This window comes from Pipistrellus kuhlii, unplaced genomic scaffold (assembly GCF_014108245.1).
Source record: "Pipistrellus kuhlii isolate mPipKuh1 unplaced genomic scaffold, mPipKuh1.p scaffold_m20_p_3, whole genome shotgun sequence".
Taxonomy (NCBI): domain Eukaryota; kingdom Metazoa; phylum Chordata; class Mammalia; order Chiroptera; family Vespertilionidae; genus Pipistrellus; species Pipistrellus kuhlii.
The window spans coordinates 134,881,723-134,901,801 of record NW_023425529.1 but is presented as its reverse complement, the minus strand read 5'-3'; the positions used below and the strand labels follow the sequence as shown (position 1 = coordinate 134,901,801).

Below are 20,079 nucleotides of genomic sequence, written 5' to 3'. Positions count from 1 at the left end.
CCACATTGACTTCAATTCATTTCAAAGAAGGTGTCATTTGCAACTCTGCAATGACAGTCCCAGATGATAGGACCCTAGCCCTCCGGGGAAATGAGAGAAATATTCAAGCCATGCCAGGAGCTCGAGGTGATGCTAAGCAAGGGGATTAAAATACAAGAGCAAAGCAGGAAGCTAGGACCTAGGATGTTTTGAAGAGAAGGAAACAAGAGACATTCATGTAGAATGATCCTGTTTGAATACCACTTTGAGACATATGTTTAAGCTTGGATTAATTGACCCTGGCTCTTCCCTCTCTTTCCCTCAGTCCCACAAGACCTTTGCAGGACTAATGCCAACACATTAGAGGCTATAACTGTAATGAATAACTTTCAGGGATAAAATGGCAGCACTCACAAGAAGCATGTGAAAACTTGCAGATAGTAGTGCAAGGATGAGAGCTAATAGAAATAACATTGTAAAGCTATTCCTATCACTTCCTTTTCATATGCTACTGCAAAGATCATATCTTCTCATAGTGTTGTTATTGTGTTTGCTTGTTTTTAATAATCAGCTTAGCTCTGTGACTTCTGCTCAAAACTGACTTTGTGAAGAATATTTCTATTATTGCAGCATAGGATTAAAACCTAGGATTAAAACCTAGCATCTAGATTGAAACTAGAACAATTGACTCTAATATTTAATTATGAATTTCATTTTCACTTTTCATTATGTCCGGCTTTTGTATCCCACAAATTTTATTTCTTAGTCCAATGATGATAAAAGAGATGGAACTTATATTTAATGAGTTCCAGCAACATGTACCAGGCCTCTAGTTTATTCATAAAAGGAAAAGATGGCCCTGAGCTCTGGCTTCAACCCATTACACAACTATGGGAAGGCAGAGTTATTATAAGGAGTTCTCAGTTCCACGGGGCCCCAAGAACTTGCTGTAGACCAAGCACCTTGCACATTGTCTACTGCACTTTCCTAATGTATATGGATGCTGTTGTGGTTCATAAAATCTTAATTAGTATAATTTATGTTGGATCTATAAGAACATTAATAACCCTTTTAGGTGGTCAGTAGATACAAAGAGAGAAAATTTCAAGTCTTGGTGAAGTCATAGCATCTTTTGGTCCTTAAAAGTTTTTCTCAAAGACATAGTAAGAACAGTTCAACAATTATCAGGTGAAATTATAAGCATTTTCAGCATTCAAAATGAGTCTATTAGAAATGAGTCATAGAGTTACATATAAAACATACAACTATACCACTTTTAGAAGAAAAATATTTGTGACCATGGGGTAGGCAAAGTGTTCTTAGATGCAGTACCAAAAGTATAATTCACTTAAAAAAACACACAACTTGATAAATTGGACTTCATTAAACTGAAAACTTTGCAAAAGACATTAAGAGGATGAAAAATACATGCCATACACTGGGGGGGAAATTTTTTTAATCACATATCTGACAAAGAACTTGTAAACAGAATGCCTTTTCAAAAAAAAAATCTCAAAAGTAAACAAGAAGTAAACTAGCTACCAATCAAAAATTAGATAATTTGAACAGACATTTCACCAAAGAAGATGTATACATGACAAATAAGCTCATGAAGATGTCCAACATCACTAGTCTCCAGGAAAATGCAAATTTAAACCACTGAGATACACTACACACCTATTTGAATGGCTAATATGTTTTTTAAGTTGACAATATTAAGAAATGCTTAGAAAGTGGAAAACATGGACTCCCATACATTGCTTGTGGGAATGCAAAAATGGTGCAGCCACTTTAAAAAGTGTTTGGCAGCTTCTCATAAAATTAAATACATACTCACTATATGACCTAGCAATCCCACCTGTAGACATTTATTCAAGAGAAATAAATACACATGGTCAAATGAAGACCTGTATGTGAATATTTAAAGCATCTTTTGGGATATATATATATATATATATATATATATATATGTCTTTCAACTGGTGAATAAGTAAATAAACTTTGTATCTCCATACACTGGAATACTATTTAGCAACAAAAAGGACTGAACTATTAATACATGCAACAGTATGGATGAATCTCACATGTTATTATGCTATGTGAAAAAAAAATGGCAGATTCAAAAGATTCTATATACTATGTGATTCCACTTACATGGCATTCTGTACATGCCCAAGAGGAGAAGAGCCCTCCATTTAACAAGTTATGAGGATAGTCCTAAATAAAACATTGGTCCTTGCATTCCTCCCCCCAACCTGGTATTACCACTGTCCTCCCCAAGGCTTGTGGAAGTAATGTCCTATGTCACAGTACGCTCCTGCCACCCACCTCCAAGCTTCCCTACCTCCAAAGCCATCTGCTCTCCACAAAATCAAAACTACTAGTGCCTCAATGTGCTCCAATTCTTCCCAGTTTTAGCAGAGAAAACCTCTGATTTATGTATTGACACTAAGATTTGAATTACCAGACAGCCCTTTAGCCTGTCAGGTGTTCATGCTATTAACTGAGGTGAGACTTATAACCTATAGCTGATAACCTTTAGGCAATACTAAATGATGAAATTTTTTTTTTAATGGAAGAATTTGGTTTTATGGCTGGGGCAGAGGGAGTTTTAGTTTGGAGGGTGATGTTTGGGACAGAGAGCTTGCCCCAAGGAATCTTGATTTTCACAGCTTCTTCTTTGCCCCTGCTTCTGAACCTGAAGGCTCCCTCCTTTGTCATACTTCAAGGGGTTCCCCTGTCAAGGCAGAGACAGCCCAGGCTCTAAAGGATGGAGGGGCAGTGGGAATCTGGGTTGAGAGGAAACAGGGATATTTTCTGTTTGTTGCTGTTTGAATGTATGAGTTAATTAAAACTAGTGTCAGGAGGTCAGAGGCTGTCTATGTTGATCCCACAGGACTGAGGAAAAAGCAGCTGAGTGCTAAAGATTCAGACCTTCATTCCACATTGTGTATCCGCTTCCTCCTCATTTTATTTGAATAACACTTCTAACAATAATACCCCTTAACTCAGGATAACGTTGAATGTGTGTGTGTGTGTGTGTGTGTTTTAAAGTTTTGAATGGGCATTTTAGGCATTCAAATAAGGTTTTAAAATCACTGCACTTAGACATTTTACTGAGTGCATTAGAATCTTCATTTTTACAAAGCAGATTCTAGTTAATATACACATTTTTGTTGAGGTAAAAGTAAAATATATTGTTTCTATTTAGTATGACAGCAAACTTTGTGGAGGTTTGGTTCCCAAGGAGTTAAAAACATTGCAGCATAATTAGATAGCTTATATTTTACCATTTATAGTAACAGACAAAAAAATATATATAACTGTAGTGCAAGGTTGCCATGGCAACACACTTCTCAATCATGATTCCCCCCCACCCCCCTGCCAAAATCTACCAATCAGCTAACAGAAACTGAAAACCACTGAAGGAAAAGAGGTTAAAACAGATCTGGATGAAAAAGTGTGAAAGAACATAGCAAGCAAGCATTTAACTATATGGTCATTTTCCTAGGTGTTTCTCCATGATTTGTTTTACCAGATATTGCGTATTTTGTTCTGTCTTTGAAAATGATTTCAGGAAGAAAAAATAAACAACCACATTGTTGTTTTGTTGTTCCTGGTGGTGATGGCTTTTGTGTTAATTCTGAATCATTAAACATTGGGTAACAGTCATAAACATTCATGCTGCCTGGTGAGCAACTACCTTAACTTAACTTCCAAGAGCTTCATGTGGCATTTAACCACTGAGTCTCTAAGTCACCTAAGTGCATCATCAGAAGCACTGGATTTGCTATAAACAGAATACTAATATTGAAAGGTAGGTCCTGAAATCAGAAGCAACTTCAACATCAACTTTCCAGAAATCTTGTTTCCATATTTCATTGTGATGCAACTAAGCATTTCTCACAAAAGGCACCTAGTATCCATTCTATTTGGATCAAACCTGGCAAATATTATCACTCCTGAAGGACTGGAAGGTGAGAAAAGATTTAGGAACTTGAAAGTTAGGGCATATACTAATGATTAGTGACAAACAGTTTTGATGTCTGGCCTTTTAATAAATCTCCAAATGAAAGAAGTGAAAAGGGAACAACTCTCACTGGCTCTGGCCTTCTAATAATTTTGCACAATGATTATATTTGTGTTTTCTTTTATATACATTTCACAATCTCTAGTGCATAGTCAGAGCTGAAATTACATAACAGCAAAGCATCAACTCTTAAAACAGAAATTATATTCTGAAAAGGTACCGGACCTTATCACAAATTATAAATGAGTATGTCTCCATAATTTCTTATACTAAATAACATTGTTCCAAATGACATCATATTTGGAATTATCAGATTTCCTGCTGCTACTAAATACAACTGATAAAGGATGAATGCAGAGAAGGTGTCCTGGATAGAAATCCCGTAGTTCTGCACACACAAATAGACACATGAATGCACGCATACACACATCACAGCATGCATTCTGGCATTAGAATCTGCTCCTCTCCTTGCTGCTCGGAAGAGCTCTGTCCTCTCCTCACCTCTGCACCAGGCTTACTCTGATCCATTCTTTAAGGTTTACCTCAGGCATCTTCTCTTTGGGCCTTACTGTACCTCAAACACATCTTTCATTGCCTTCCTCCCTGTGCTGCCACATATTCTGTGGCTCTGTCAGCCTTTGTGCTTATCATACCTCCAAACAGCCACTCAGCTGGGGACAGGCTTCATGTTTAGCACTCCTGGCTCAAACTGACTCCCCCATGGGCTTTGAATTTCTTGAAATAGGGACTGGGTTTACACATCTCTGCACTCCTGAATTCTAGCAAAGGTCTTTTTTAGCACACAGTTGGAGCTCAATAAGTTTTGGGGAAGAAAGAGAGAGCTATGTTTATTCTATTATTATCTTTTTTAAATTCTCACTTGAGGATATTTTTCCATTGATTTTTAGACAGAGTGGAAGGTAGGGAGAAGGAGGAAGAAAAGAAGGAGGGAAGGAGGGAGGGAGAGGGAAGGAGAGAGGGAGGGAAGGAGAGAGAGAGAGAGAGAGAGAGAGAGAGAGAGAGAGAGAGAGAGATTAATGTGAGAGATACACATTAATTGGTTGCCTCCCACTCATTCCTCTACTGAGTGGGATCAAACCTGCAACCGAGGTACATGCCCTTGACCAGGAATTGAGCCCATGACCCTTTGTTCTGTGGGCCACCGCTCTAACCATGGAGCCAAACCGATCAGGGCAAGAGCTAAGTTTAAATAGTCATCATAACTTAAGCACATAGAATCAAGACAACTCTGATAAGGAGTTGAGGGAAATTCCTTATCTTGTATATACTAAGAAATATTAAAAGTGGTTAATCACTATGTACTTATTAACAAATTACTATGGACAAATATATTGATGAGTTAAAGGATTATATAAGATGATGCTATCTAGTCAATGAATATGCCCCTACAGTAAGTAATGTTTAAAGGTCATCCACGATGGATTGCAGACCATAAGCTTTCTGAGTTCAGATTACAAAGACCACCCCTTGGACTGAGAAAGCTGTGTGGAGGAAGTAAAATGTGAAGAACGGGCTGGTTTTGGCTGCTTCCCATTGCACTGCACCTTTACCACATACTTGCACTAGTTAAGGTCTCATTTTCTGGTTCCTCCTCTACCACCCCTTGTATAGACACATATAAATGTTCAACTTTCATTCTCTTCCTCTTTAATATTTTATCCTTAGGTAACTTCACTCTGAAGATACCATATTTAAAATTTGGGGCTCATTCCCAAATCAAATCTCTGGCCAACCTTGTCTGAGCACCTCTCCCATTTCTCACTGCTTGGCAATTATCTCTACAAATATATCCTTCCAGTATCCCAGGCTCTACCTGCTAAACTCAACACACATGCAGCTTCATAAGACTAACTATGTACTTCTCATTATGCTCCTATTTCTTCCTACACTGATTGGTGACACCACTATGTTTAAAATCATCCTGGGATTGAAAGCCTAGCACTGTAATTTCTCTCCTGCCTCTCCTCAATCCCACTTCTTTCAGGACCTTTTTCTGAATCCCTTATTAGAAGCTCTTCTTACCACATCAGAGTTCCCAAAAAAATGTTGATGCTTTTTTCATGATCCCACAGTTGATCTTGTGTTATAGTTACTTGTACAACCATATATTATCCAAATCTTGGAGTTATAAAAGACCCCAAGCTGCTCTTACCCTTTGAAACTCCCACTATGTTGCTAAGTGGGGTCACCTAGACATGTAAGCCTCATCTCTGACCAACACAACCCACTCACCCCCAAGTCTCATGCTGTCAGTCACTTCCTCCCCATGACAACCTGTCAAAGTACCATCAGAATGAAGCCTATAGTGTGCTACTGCCACCAGGTGGTCACATCTTTTTCCTTGATCAGCATTTCCCTGGAACTGCAATGACTGAATAAAGGTAGTAAAGGAGATAGAGAGGTCAATGACAGTTTTGACATTTTAAGTGTGTGTGACTGGATGTTTATATTGTTGGGACATGAAAAATAATTTTATTTTTAAAGGCAGCTTTAAAAATAGGGTTTCCCAAAGAGTGAGTATAACATTATGTTTAGTTATGAGGATAAGCTTCTATGAGGATAGTCTGGCACAGATACAGAGACCTAAACTACCTGGCATAAGTAATTTGTAGGAATTAGGGGAGGGGGAGGGAGAAGAAGAGAGGAAGAGGAAAATGAGGAAAAGAGAGATGGAAGAAAGAAGAAGTGAGGGGCTGCTGAGCGACTAGCAACAGGGTCATGCCTACAGAGATAATGTCAGCCAATGAGAAAGGACCAATAGCAGGGGTGGCCAAGGAACTTACAAATAGGAATTTGTAATGTAACATTTTACATAGTTTGTTCTGGGCTTCTACAATGCATTACTACCACTCCTGCCATCCCACATTAAAATCTTATTAAAATCTTATGCAAGTGGTATTTGGACAAACCAAGGAAAAGAAACTGCTATCACTTATGCCTGAGTTAGTGCAGAGCAGAGAGAACACAACAGAGATAAGTCTGAGTGACATTTTGGAATCAGATTAAAATATGGCCACAAGAGCTCAACTGACCCTCTTGCATTCCCAGCAGAGGAAGCCTTATGTGTGAAGGGTCTATGAAAAGTTGGAACAGAGAGCACAGGGGAGTTATGAGGGTCTGAGCTGGCAGTCAACACTACAGATTTGTATCCTTATTCTAAGTATGATAAAGGTCAAAATTTTTACTTAGGAGTGTGATATGTTCCAATTAAATATATATATATATATATATATATATATATATATATATATATATATATATATATATAACTCTGGCAACTGTGTAAAGAAGAGATTAGGGAAGTGTGTATCAGTGTGAAGAAGGGAGAATACTTAGGTAGCTGCAGTTGTGATCCAGGAGTGACATGATGATAGAAATGGAAAGAGGTATATAGATTCAAGAGGCATTCAGAAGTCAATTGACGGGACTTGCTGGTGGGTTGAACATTGGTGTTTAAGAATAGAAAGATGTAAAAAAAAAAATAACTGCAAATTTTCAGTGGTGCTGCCTGGCTGACATAGAGAACCAGGTTGGTGTAGAAAATTGTGAATTTCATTGTGAGCATGTTGAGTTTGCAGTGCTTTTCAGATATTGAAGTGAAGGCATTGAGTAGGCAGGTGGTCACCCAAGGTAACTCAGATAGGTATGGAATGGACATAAATGATGGAGTTGAGAGCAAACAAGTGTCCATTAGAGCCCTGGGCATGGAAGATGCTGTAGAAGGACAGGGCACAGACTCAGAAGAGAAGAACAACTTGGAACCTTTAGGAAGATCAACATGTCATCCTTGGCATCCTTAGTAAAGGAACCTGAGAAAGAATGGCTAGAGAACTAAAACCCAGAGAGTGTGGTGGTGGTGAAGAGGGGGATATTTGTCAAAAGAACAAGGATAGAGACTTCATAAAGGCAGGAATGGCCAGTGGTGCCTTTTGAAAGGACAAGGAGTCATAGGGACTGAGAGGTCAAAAAGAATTTATCAGCAAGATCACTACTGACCTGGGAGAGCTGTTTTCATGAACTAATCATGACAGGAACCAGAAAGTGGAGATGGAAAGTATCATTAACAATTCTGAGAACTTCATGGTTTTTCACTTTTTTTTTTGTAAGATAGGGCTATTAAATTTCAGGAAACATTATTTTAAGATGAAAGGACATGGAAAGGGGAGAAAAACAGTGAAGCAGGGGTTTGATCAGAGAGACAGATGAATGTAATGAAGAACACCTAAGATCTTGTTTCAGTCTTTATTAAAATGAAAAAAATTATAGGTTCTGATGGCCTTGGATAGATTTCAGAGAAAACAATAGTGTTGGCATAGGTTGGTCATTCCAAACACTATGCTGATTGTTTCCCTTCTCAGCAAGAGAAGGAAGAGGAGGTCAGAGAACATTTATCTCCTGATGACTAAGGAGCTGCCTTAGAAATCAGCTAATAGAGGTTTCATTTAAGTTCCAAACTTTACATGCTATGTCTCACTGACATGAATTACAACTTATCTCTTTAATCTTGTTTTATCAAAAGGGGGCCAAGAAGCTTTCACAGATATTCAATTCTTAACTCCAGAATTTTATTTGATCACACAGCTCTTGACCATTTCATTGAAAAACTAATGGATATCATTCAATAAAATGATACTTATTTTAGGAAATTGCTTTTTTTTGGTTAAAATTTATGGTTATTTTAGAAAATTAAATATTATCATTTAAGCTCTAGTTGACTTCACTAGCCTTAAGTTAACTGAATATATAGAATTAGATGTAGATGTAAAAATAATATAGACATAAGCACAGACTTATGTAGTCATAGGTATAGGTAAACATATAAATATAAATATTATTTATATTTTCTTTTAGAGACCTAAAAGGTCTCTAAAGCTTGAGACCTTTTAGGTGCAGTTTGCATCATGCCTGTGATAGATTTTTATCCAAAAACAATGCCAACAGAAGTTTGAATCCAAACACAACTAAATTTGATTGTTCCACACTATATAAGTCAAAAAAGGAACAAAGGAGGGATGGAGTGGACCATGGTTTCAAAGGCCACAGAAAGGTCAAGGGTTAAAAAATTCAGTGCCCTGGCCAGTGTACTCAGTGGTCAGAGCATTGGCCTGTATACAAAAGGCTTCAGGGTTCCATTCCTGGTCAAAAACACATACTTCAGTTGGAGGCTCCATTCCCTACTTTGGTGAGCATGTGCAGGAGGCAACCAATCCATGTGTCTCTCTCATTTGATGTTCCTCTTTCTTTCTCTGTCCCCTTCCTTAAAAATCAATGGAAAAAAATATCCTCAGTTGAGAACAAACAACAACAAAAAGTTCAGTAAAAATGCTAATCTCTATAATGATTGCAGAGTATGATGGTCTTTTTTCACATGTGCTACACAAAGAGGGACGTGTGGGAGAAACGAAATCTCTAATAAAGATAATGTGATGAAAAGCAAATGAAGGTTCACAAAATGAAAAACATAAAAGACAGTGAGTGTCGGTATTAAGGGAAAATTCCTTTGCAGAAGATGGGAGGGGAGAGAAAAGGGAGAAGGAAACCAGTATATAAGTGAAGGATGAAAGAAAATAAGGTTAACATTGAGCTATTAGCTAATATTAAAAATCACATTTTTGCTCTGGCCAGGTGGCTCAGTTGGTTGGAACATCCTATACACTAAAAGGTTTTGGGTTTGAATCCAAGTCAGAGTGCATACTTAGGTTGTGGGTTTGATCCTCAGTCATGGCATGTATGGGAGACAACCAATGTTTCTATCTCCCTCTCCTCTCCTTTTCCCTCTCTCTCTCTCTCCCTAAAATCAGTTTAAAAAAAACAACTTATCCTTAGGTGAGAATTTAGAAAAGAGCATATTTTTAATTTGTGTTTGACCTATTTTCATTTTCTTTGGGCTCTTCTGAGGACAAAGGTCTCTTTTGAAGCTTTTGCTTTCTTTCATCATTTAATAATTGCTTCTATTTTTCAGCTTTTACTAAAAAGACTATTTCTCAGCCCTGGGAATATCCTGGCATTAAAGGTGAGAAACAGAAGCTTTCCTTTGAGCTCTTCCAAAAAAAAGCACTTTAGAAATAAGAGGCATTGCTGTGTTGTTATTACTCTCCTCTTCTCCCCAAAAGCGTGGCATGGAATTAGCTCTACTCCTCACAGAGAAGTCTTTTAGTTTAGCCATTATATTAATAATCTGTGCTCTATAAAAGGAATGAATATCTAAACTGATCAACCGAGTCCAATAATCTTCTCTTTTCCTTAGTTCTGGTGCTGTGGACCTGAGCCAGGAATCAGAAATAGGAGCACTTTATCTTCCATGTAAATCACATTCAGCAAGCATTCATTGTAAGGGCACACAGCCAAGATCTGCCAGTTCTGTGCATAGATCCACAGCTCAATGCACATTGAGAACATGAGATGTTAACTCATGAATAATCCTTCCACATTTTTGCACAGTTATATAACCAGTTGCTTACTATAATAATAATTTACATTAATATTGGAATACTAAATAGAAGACAAAAGTACTAAGTTATTTTGGAAATAAGTAGTATATATATTTCTAAGTGCCAGTGATTCTTTATCAAGACAAAAGTTGATGGATTTTATAATACTCGGGAAGTAATAACAGCTAGTTTTAACTCCTAGTTAAAACTTTTCCCACTTAGGTAGCCAAGTATCACTCATAGAGAAATATCTAAACAAGGGGAAAGAAGGTTTTAAACTAGAAATATAATTCATATTTGACAGTTCATATAATTGGAAGTCACCTAATAATGAGTAGGCTTTTTTAAAAGAATATTTTAACAGAAAGTGGATATAATTCCAAGTTGTGATTATTCAGCATGTTCATTAATGTTATATCCCCTTGCTATGTCCCCTTGCTATCTAGATAGATAGATAGATAGATAGATAGATAGATAGATAGATAGATAGATAACAAGGGGACAATGTGCCCGAAACAACCAAACAACTGGTCATCATAAGGTGGCATTGACTGGCAAGTGGGCTGAACTTCTGATCTCTTGGTCCCTCCCCCTGAATCCCACAGGTAGTAGCAGCTCCCTTCCACCTCCTGTGGGCAGCGGCAGCTCACTCCTGCCTCCCACAGCAGTGGCTCACTCCTGCCTCTCGTTCCTGCCTCCTGCAGGCCTCAGGAGCTCCCACCCGCCTTCAGTGAACTGCTGCTGCCCACTGTAGCCTGCAAACTAGCTCGAACAGGGGGTGGGGCCGGCCAACCTCATACCCCTGCCCCCTGCCAGCCTGCCCCTGATCAGACTCTCCCATCCCAATCAAGAGCTGGCTGAACAGAGCCTGGACCTTTCCTGGCAGCCCCAAGTCCCTGGGGTTGAGAATTCTAATGGCCCTGCCCAGAGAGTAGAGGTGCCTGACAGGCAGGGACAGGGACCACAGGCCTCCAGAGAGCACCACAGAGTTGGCAAGGAGAGGAAAGGGCCTGTGGAGGGGTAGGAGGCAAAGCCAGCAGACATCAGCCAGAATCCAGCCCTTCCCCCTGAAACCCCAGAACCCCAGCCGGAATCAGAAGAGACTGAGGGAGTCTTCGGGAAGCTCTATGCAGAGCTGCACATTGAGAACGAGAGATTTCGTGAGGCCCTTACCCAGACCACACTGCGGCTGGCGCAGCTCAGTGTGGAGCTGGAGTGCGCCACACAGAGAAAGGCGTGCTTTGCAGAGAGGCCGGCCCTCCTGGAGCTTGAGAGATTTGAGTGCAGGGCCCCGGAGCGCAAGGCTGATGAGCTGATGAGCTGGAAGAGGAGCTGAAGAGCCTGTCCAACCTCCAGGTTGACAACCAGAGCATCATCAGCAAACTGTCCAAGTGACCCCTGAGGACTTGCCCCTGCCCCCACATTTATACAGCTGCTTCTGCTTCACACAGACCCCTTTCTCCATGTGAACACATGTGACAGGGCTGCCAGGAAGTCTCTGAGAAGCCATAGGGGCCATCTGGGGCCAGGATGGAGAGGGGAGGCTGAGCCAGGTAGGGGGACCAGGATTGCAGGCAGAACCAGGAAGGAACTGAGGACCAGAAAGCCTAAATCAGTAGCCAGGACCAGAGTGGCCACCCAGAGGTCCCCTCTCACATGTGCTGCCACCATTTACCCCTCCTGCCCCTGAGCAGGGATCTGAGAATGTGCCTAGCATCTCACTGGCCTGGGCTGGGTGGGCCTGTATACAGGGTCCGTGTGGGAGCCCTGCTTGGTGCTTGACTCTGTTCTCTCCTCTGCCACTCTTACCAGTTAAATCCATATGGTGAAGTCCTAATGCACAGTGCCTGAGAAAGTGCTCTTATTGGGAAATAGGCTCATGGTAGATGTAATTAGTTCAGTTAGGATTAGGTCATCCTGGAGTAGAATGGGCCCCATATTTGATATGACTGGTGTCCTTATAAGAAAGGGAAATTTGAACACACACACACACAGGGAGGATACCATGTGAAAATGAAGCACAGATCAGGATGATGGTTATACAAATTAGGACATGGCAAAAGTTGTCAAGAAACCACCAGAAGCTAAGGACGGGCATGGAACACATCCTCTCTCACAGCCCTTAGAAGGAACCAACCCTGCTGACACTTTGACCTCAGACTTCTATTCTCCAGACCTATGAAACAATACATTTTTGTTAAGCCACCCCGTTTGTAGTAGGTTGTTCCAGCGGCCCTTAGCAAACTAATACAGCTATTTATGTACTCCTTACAGTTTGTCAGATTTCCTACCAGGGCTGCATTCCAAGGGGCATTGTCTTGTTCAGCACTCAGAGTTCACAAAATTGTCACATCCACAATTACACATTGTCAATATCTAACACTTTTCCCCATCAAATTACATAGCAACTACATTTGGCACCTCTCCCTTACCTTCTGCTTGCTCCTGTGCCTGGAGTGGCATTATATCCTGGAGGGGGTGGTGGAAACCAGGACTGTCTGTGAAGAAATGACATCAGTTATCAACACTGTGCTTGAAAGGCCTGATACCCCTCACCCCCACACACATACACACATGTCTACAGGAAAAGCTGAAAATAATTAGACTAAACAAAGGCAACGAGATGACTTTTTTACAAGGCCCCGGGAAATACAATACAGGCTATTTCATAAATGCAGTAGAAAGTAACTGTCCTAGATCTCAGTGAGGAGGGGGAAAGGGAACAGGGTTAGGGGTGGAAGAGAGATTAACCAAGGAGCATATATACACATATTCATAGCCACTGGCATGGACACTAGCGCAGTGGAGGCCTGGGATGGGATAGGGCCATGGTCAGCAAACTGCGGCTCTTTGGCCCCTTGAGTGTGACTCTTACACAAAATACCCGGGCCTGGGCGAGTCTATTTTGAAGAAGTACCGTTAGAAGAAATTTAAGTTTAAAAAATTTGGCTCTCAAAAGAAATTACAATCATTGTACTGTTGATATTTGGCTCTGTAGACTAACGAGTTTGCCGACCACTGGGGTAGGGGTTCGGTGAAGGGGGCAAGGCAGGGGAGGAGGGGGAAATGGGGAACATCTGTAATACTGTCAACAATTAAAAAAAAATAAAACAACAACAAAGAAACTAACCATCCTCTACACAGGCTATCTGCTTCCCTACATAAATTCCTCTCCCATGTCTTTTAACACTAAACAATGTGGAAATTTCTTTAAAAAAAGAGCTGAAGGAAATCTGAAAAATAACATTTTTTAAATCTTTTTATAGTAGATTCATAAAAATACCTCATTTTTCTCTCTATTTTCTGCATTTCATAATAAAAATAATAACAATTTTATGTTCTACTCAAAATATGGCTTTAAAAAACTGATAGAAAATTCTGACAAGTAAGAATGCTGAAAACATAAATGAACACCACAACAATGCTAACCTCAATTATATATACATACACACACACACACACACACACACACACAAACACACACACACACACACATACATTCATATAGAGGGTGTTCCCCCAAAAAATGTATACACACAATGTCCGTAAATTCTATTACATTTTGAAAATGAAATGTATTTTAATAAACACTGCCTTTATAATTATTCAAAGTGTGTATACATTTTGGGGACACCCTGTACATGCTTATATACAAATACATATGTACCCAATTAGAAAGATGTTTTCCTATTACTAGGGCATAATTTTAGTTGGTAGAGATAGCTAAGGGCTCTGTCAAAAAGATTAAGATATAAACCAAAGATGAAGATGTTCAGAGAAGAGTGACAGAGCCTAGAGCAGAGAGGGCTTGGGTAGGAGGACATGGAGTTGGCTTTAAATTCCTGAAATGCAAGGCAGAGTCAGGGTGGCAGAGTGGGTAAACTCTGAGTTCACCTCCTCCCACAAACACATAAAAATTACAATTAAATTATAGAACAACCTTCACTGAGAACCACCTGAAGACTACCTAACAGGATCCTATAATGAAGGATATAAAGAAGAAGCCACATCAAGACAGATAAGAGGGTCAGAGACAAGGTCCCGGCAGTTCCCACACACACACACACACTTAATAAACCAGAAAGATATCTTGGCTTTCAGGAGCAATGAGTCTGAGCTCCACACTGGGTTTTTCAGCTGGGGGCATCTGTGCTGGGAAACGAAGTTCCCATAATATCTGGCAAGGACTATATCTGAGAAAGGAAAAGGTCTGTGGGAGACTGAGATACTGGCCTTAAAGGGTATGCACACAAACACACTAACTCCAAGCTCTAGCACAGAGGCACAGAGGCAGCAGTATGCCTGGATCATACAGAGAAATAATTCAATTGAATAACGTTAGGGCAAGGGCAAGGATGGTTATAAGCTCTCTCTTAAGACAGAAGGGCTGGCAGGTTCCATTGTTTCTCTGCTGAGCTCTCCTACCCACCTGTCCCTTCACAGGTGGATGTAAAATCTGCACTCTCCATTAACTTGGCTAACACTAATTTCCCAATTCTAATAATTCCCTGAGGTCTGGCCTTGGCCAGCCAGCTCACCCAACCAGAGCCTCTTCCCTAAGCTTCAGACCCTCTACACAAGCAGCAGCCAGCCTCTGCTCACACAGCAGTCTCTTCCAAACACCCTCAGGCTCCACACAAGTGACAGCTGTCCTCAGCTTGCACTAAAGCTCCTACCATGCAGCCCCAAAACCCACACAAATGGTGACTGGCCTCTGCCTTCACCAGGGCCTTTCCCAAGATGCTCCTTTGTGCACTGTTGGTGGAAATGTAAAACGGTACAGCCACCATTAAAAACAACATGGAGAGCCCTCAAAATGTTAAAAATATCACTATCATATGACCCACCAAATTCACTTCTGAGTATTTATAGGAAGCAGTTGAAAACACTAGTTCAAAAATATATATGGACCCCTATATTCATTGTACCATTATTTGCAATAGCCAACATACAAAAGCAAGCTAGCTTTCCATTGTAGATGAATGGATAAAGATGTAGTATATATGTATAATGGAATCTTACTCAGCCATAAAAAGAATGAAATTTTTCCATTTGCAACAATATGGGTATACCCAGAGGGTATTGTGCTAAGTGAAATAAGTCAGGCAGAGAAAGACAAGAACCATATGACTTCACTTATATGTGGAGTCTTTTAAAAAGCAACATAAACTATCAAACAAAACAACACACACACACACACACACACACACACAAAAAAAAAAAAAAAAAAAAAAAAAAAAAAACCCTCATAGATACAGAGTGCAGACTGATGCTTGTCAGGTGGGAAGGGGGTGGGGAGTATGAGCGAAAAGTGAAGGAGATTCAGAAGTTCAAAGTGCCAGTTGTAAAACTAATCATACTATACACCCCAAATTAATATAACATTACATGCCAACTATAATAAATAAATAAACAAATTCTGCTGCAAAAACAAGTTGATGGTATAAAAAAAAATCACAGGGGAAGCTCCAGTATCACACATGGACATTGAAGGTTTTCAGTGCAGGGTCACCGAAAGGTCTCCAAGAAACAACCAATCAGACGTCTGTTTTTTCTCTCAACCCCCTGTCTGTTTCCATCACTGCCCTCTCCAAAACACCCTTAAGTAGAGATCTATGTCATGAGGTCAAAATTAAAACAAAACAAAAACTAAGAGAGAGAAAAAAAAGTAAAAGAAAGATTTAGAACATTGAGAGCTTTCTTTTCTTATCCCAGTCAGGAGTGTTTTAAATACCCATCATTTTTGTTAAGAGAAAAACAAAGCCAAGTGTCTGATAAGAAGATGTGCTGCAAAGGAGAATAATGTTTCATATGGTTAAGACTTCTGATATAGGCAGCAAAGGCAATTGGATAAAATAATTGGTTTTACAATATGGTCAAAAGGTAACTTCAAAGTTGTAGCACAAATACTTGTGCTACAATACCAGAGGGTTGAGACTTTCCGGTATTTTCAATGGAAAGAACAACAGCCAGCCTGTCTTTTAGAAAAGGAATGCATGGTTAGATCAGCTTAGCTTGTCCTTAGCAACCTGAACTCGGGCTGCATTTTGTCCTCTCTACGAAGCAAGTGGGAACTTGAAAAGCATGTAGCATGTGAAAAGGGAGCAGTGAATGATGCCCAGGATTGAAAGCTGGACCTTCAGAAATTTCAGGACTGCTGGATCTGTCCCCACCCCCCTCCACACACACACTTCTTGGTAACCCCTGTACATCCAGTGCCTTTACAAAGTACCTTCGGCTGGATGCAGAGCAGTCCCACACCTAAGAGAAAGCCTGTTCTAGTATAAGTATTTCTTATGTCATTAAAAAGGAAGTTCTAAAAAAAAAATAAACAACAACAACAAAACACAATTCTGGAAGCAGGTGTATTCTCTGAAGCACCCTGCAGGAGGGAACTAAAATGAGATAGGAGTAAATCAAAGGAAGTTTCACCTCAGTGTAAGTAGTAGATGCTGCCCACCATAGCTAGTCAAGGTGGATCACAGAAATGAGAGGCATATCACTGGCGCCAGGGGTCCTGAGTTAGGCCTAGACTGTTAGAGGAAGGGTTCTTGTGCTGGGTACCAGACTGAACTGACCTTAACAATCTGTTTCTAACAAACAAAAGATCAAGGCAATGTGAAATTTGGGTCCAAGAGGAGGATGATCACATTCTCTGAGATTCTGCAGATACAAACAGTATCTCAACCACAGGAAAAACAGGATCAGCCATTTCCCTCCAGGAGGACCCTGGCAACACCAGGGCAGTCAACTACTCCATCAGCAAACACGTTGTGCCTGCCCTGTACCAGGCACAATCCTACGCGTAGGCAAAGAAAACAAGAAATTGCCAAAAGCACTGAGGTTCACAAATGCTTGTTTTCCATTAGTGGCCTGATCCACTAGCACTGTGTTCTCCCCAACATGCAAAGTGCTTTCCACCATCACATGGTGGAGACTATTCTGCTGCTACAGGCCGAGCTACTTCTTGGTGCCTGTTAAATAAATGGAACCAGCACCAAGTGAGGGAGGCCATGCAGGAGAAGTTGGAGGAAGAGGCGACAATCACACAGGCACAGATCAATGTCTGGAGACAGGGTCTTTGACTCTCTGCTTGGAAGAAGGGTCAGCCCAATCCATAGAGCAGATGAGGCACCACCAAGCAAGCTGGTCTCAGAAGCCTGGCCCTTTATGGCCCACCCCAGTCATTATTTCAGGGTAAGACATTCCCTGCATAGGATTTTATTAAAATGTGTTATGTGAATATCTGGGATCTATTGTCAAAAAACAACATCTAGATATTCAAGGTGCTAAGGGAACTGGAGAAAAGACCTCATGTTTGGAGAGGATATTGGGAGGTGAGGGGTGGACTGAAGTTTGCGGACAACTGAATTCACCAGGCAGCGGATCCCTGGAAAGGGGAGAGGCGAGGAGGAAGGGCAGAGCATCTTCTGAATGCTGCCTGGGGCCTTGGTAGGTGATTCGGTTCCGTAATTATTAAAGAAGAATCCTTGAGAGAATATCGGCAAGAAGCTGACACAAGGAGCCCACCATACCTCTTTTTCTTTACTGGAGCTGTAGCAGAGGTGGGAGGGAGGGTGCTGGTGGTGTTCAGACTGACAAAACCTCCAGGTCGCCTGTTGAATCACAAGAGCAAATATTCACGTTCCTGAAATTTTTTCATTCTAACCCACCGTTAAAGGTCTTATAACCTACTCATACTCCCACCCACTCGCCCCCACAAAATGTTTAACTTGAAGACAGAGGGACAAAAGTAAAAAGTTCTTCAGTTTATCGATTTTATAAATTGACAGGTTCTTATCTTAGTAACTAAAACCCAGGGAATTGAATGAGGAAATCATTCATTACATGACATTAATTGTGTATCTGAAATCCAGACCAATCAATTTGGGTGTGCTATGGGATATATATATTATATATATATATATATATATATATATATATATATATATATATATATATAAAATTATATTGTGACTAAAAATTATACTCAAATGTTTTTGTATTAAAAGCATTGCTTTAATAAAATATTTAAGAATCACACCATTTTAAATCTCTATTTAGTATTTATTAATATTCACAGACCCTCAAAACAATGGAAGTGACCCCGGCCTATTTCAACTGAAAGGTTCAGTCCAGTGTGAAAATTACTTTATATGTAAATACAAATTTTAAAACTAATCAAGTTTTCAAAAATCTACTTAGTTTGGCCCTTGTCAGGTGGCTCAGTTGGTTGGAGCATCATGCTGTACACCAAAAGGTTGTGGCATATACCTGAGTCACAGGTTCAATACCCAAGGGAGTCAACTGACTGATGTTTCTCTCTCAAATCAATGTCTCTCTCACATCTCTCTCTCTCTTTCTCTCTCTCTCTTCCTCTCTCTAAAATCCATAAATATATCCTCAGGTGAGGATTAAAAACAAAACAAAACACTTTAAATCTACCTAGTTTGGGTAATTTACAATTGCCAATAGTACATTCAGGGAAAATATATTTCATCTAAATAGATTGTTAACAAAACCATGATTGCATGACTCAGTTGAGTTGTAGATATGATGGGTGTTTGGAGAGGCACTTGAATATAGTGAAAGAATGATTTAATTGCATGGGATTAAGAAAAAAATAAGATGGTTCTGTGGGGACAAAACAAATAAAAAATCTAGATTTTGAAAAAGCAAAGAAAAAAATAGTTAGGCTTTGGTGTTTGGTTAAGAGTAGAGCTCAGTGAACCTTTTCTGTTAAAGTCCACATAGTAAATATTTGAAGCTTTGAAGTTTCCTTCTGCCTAAGCAATTGTATTACAATTAAACTTTGGCCTGATGGCAGTTTATCCTGTTTTGTTTTGTTTTGTTTTGTTTGTTTTTAACACATATAAAGAAATATACTTTATTCTGAAAACATAACTTCAATTAGAAAAGTACATACATTTTTGTTGCTTCTGGTGATCTAAACGCAGACATATTTCTAGTAAGAAAAAAAAAAGGCAAAAGTTTGAGCAGCAATGAAGAATTAATACATACTTGCATCTATTTGACATTGTCTGTGAATTTTAAACTATCATTGCTAAGGGTTAGAGATTATCTGAGAGAAAGAAAAGGAAAGCATCAGAATTAGAGTAAATTTGGTAAATATGGTTTTATAATCTTTTACTGTCTTGTACTAGATTGCAGAAGAAATTTTTTTCTTTCAGAAAAGTATTTTTTCAGTAATTTTATTTAGCAATAAGAATTTAAAACTTGACATTTACATGTATTTCCTAATCTTTCCATCAGGATAACTTAAACAGAAGCATAAATGTAAGAACCATGGCCTGAAGCAATGATCTCTCTTGAACTTTAAGCCAGGAAACAAGATTTTACATTTCTCTAACCATGAACAGGAATAAAGGTTTTTACTCCAGATTTCTGTGTTAAAAAACATAGAGGATAAGAATTTACAGAAAGATATTAAGTAGGGTTGAAGAATTGTAAGTAAATAAGTCATGCTTAGAAATATATTGAACTTGAGCCTTTCCCAAATTTAGTAAATACTGGTACCTATTGGTTAGTTGGTTATCCAAGGTTTTGGCCTTATATGTTTTAGCAGCATCATGTCTATCTGAGATCCTTTATGAAGAA

General features: G+C 39.5%; 1 protein-coding gene across 25 annotated transcripts in view; it reads right to left on the bottom strand.

Moving 5' to 3' along the window:
• The window catches only part of SCEL (sciellin), a 106,976-nt gene that overhangs the window by 54,645 nt on the left and 32,252 nt on the right, over positions 1–20,079 (bottom strand). For 19 of the 25 annotated variants that reach the window (XM_036455824.2, XM_036455835.2, XM_036455818.2 and 16 more), the window contains 4 exons: positions 19,999–20,067; positions 19,388–19,426; positions 17,997–18,080; positions 12,894–12,959 (listed from right to left, as the gene is read on the bottom strand). In XM_036455824.2, coding sequence (XP_036311717.1) covers positions 12,894–12,959; positions 17,997–18,080; positions 19,388–19,426; positions 19,999–20,067 — 258 coding nt within the window. The remainder of the gene's footprint in view (positions 1–12,893; positions 12,960–17,996; positions 18,081–19,387; positions 19,427–19,998; positions 20,068–20,079) is intronic. The other 6 variants (XM_036455827.2, XM_036455839.2, XM_036455819.2 and 3 more) reach the window with 5 other exon arrangements.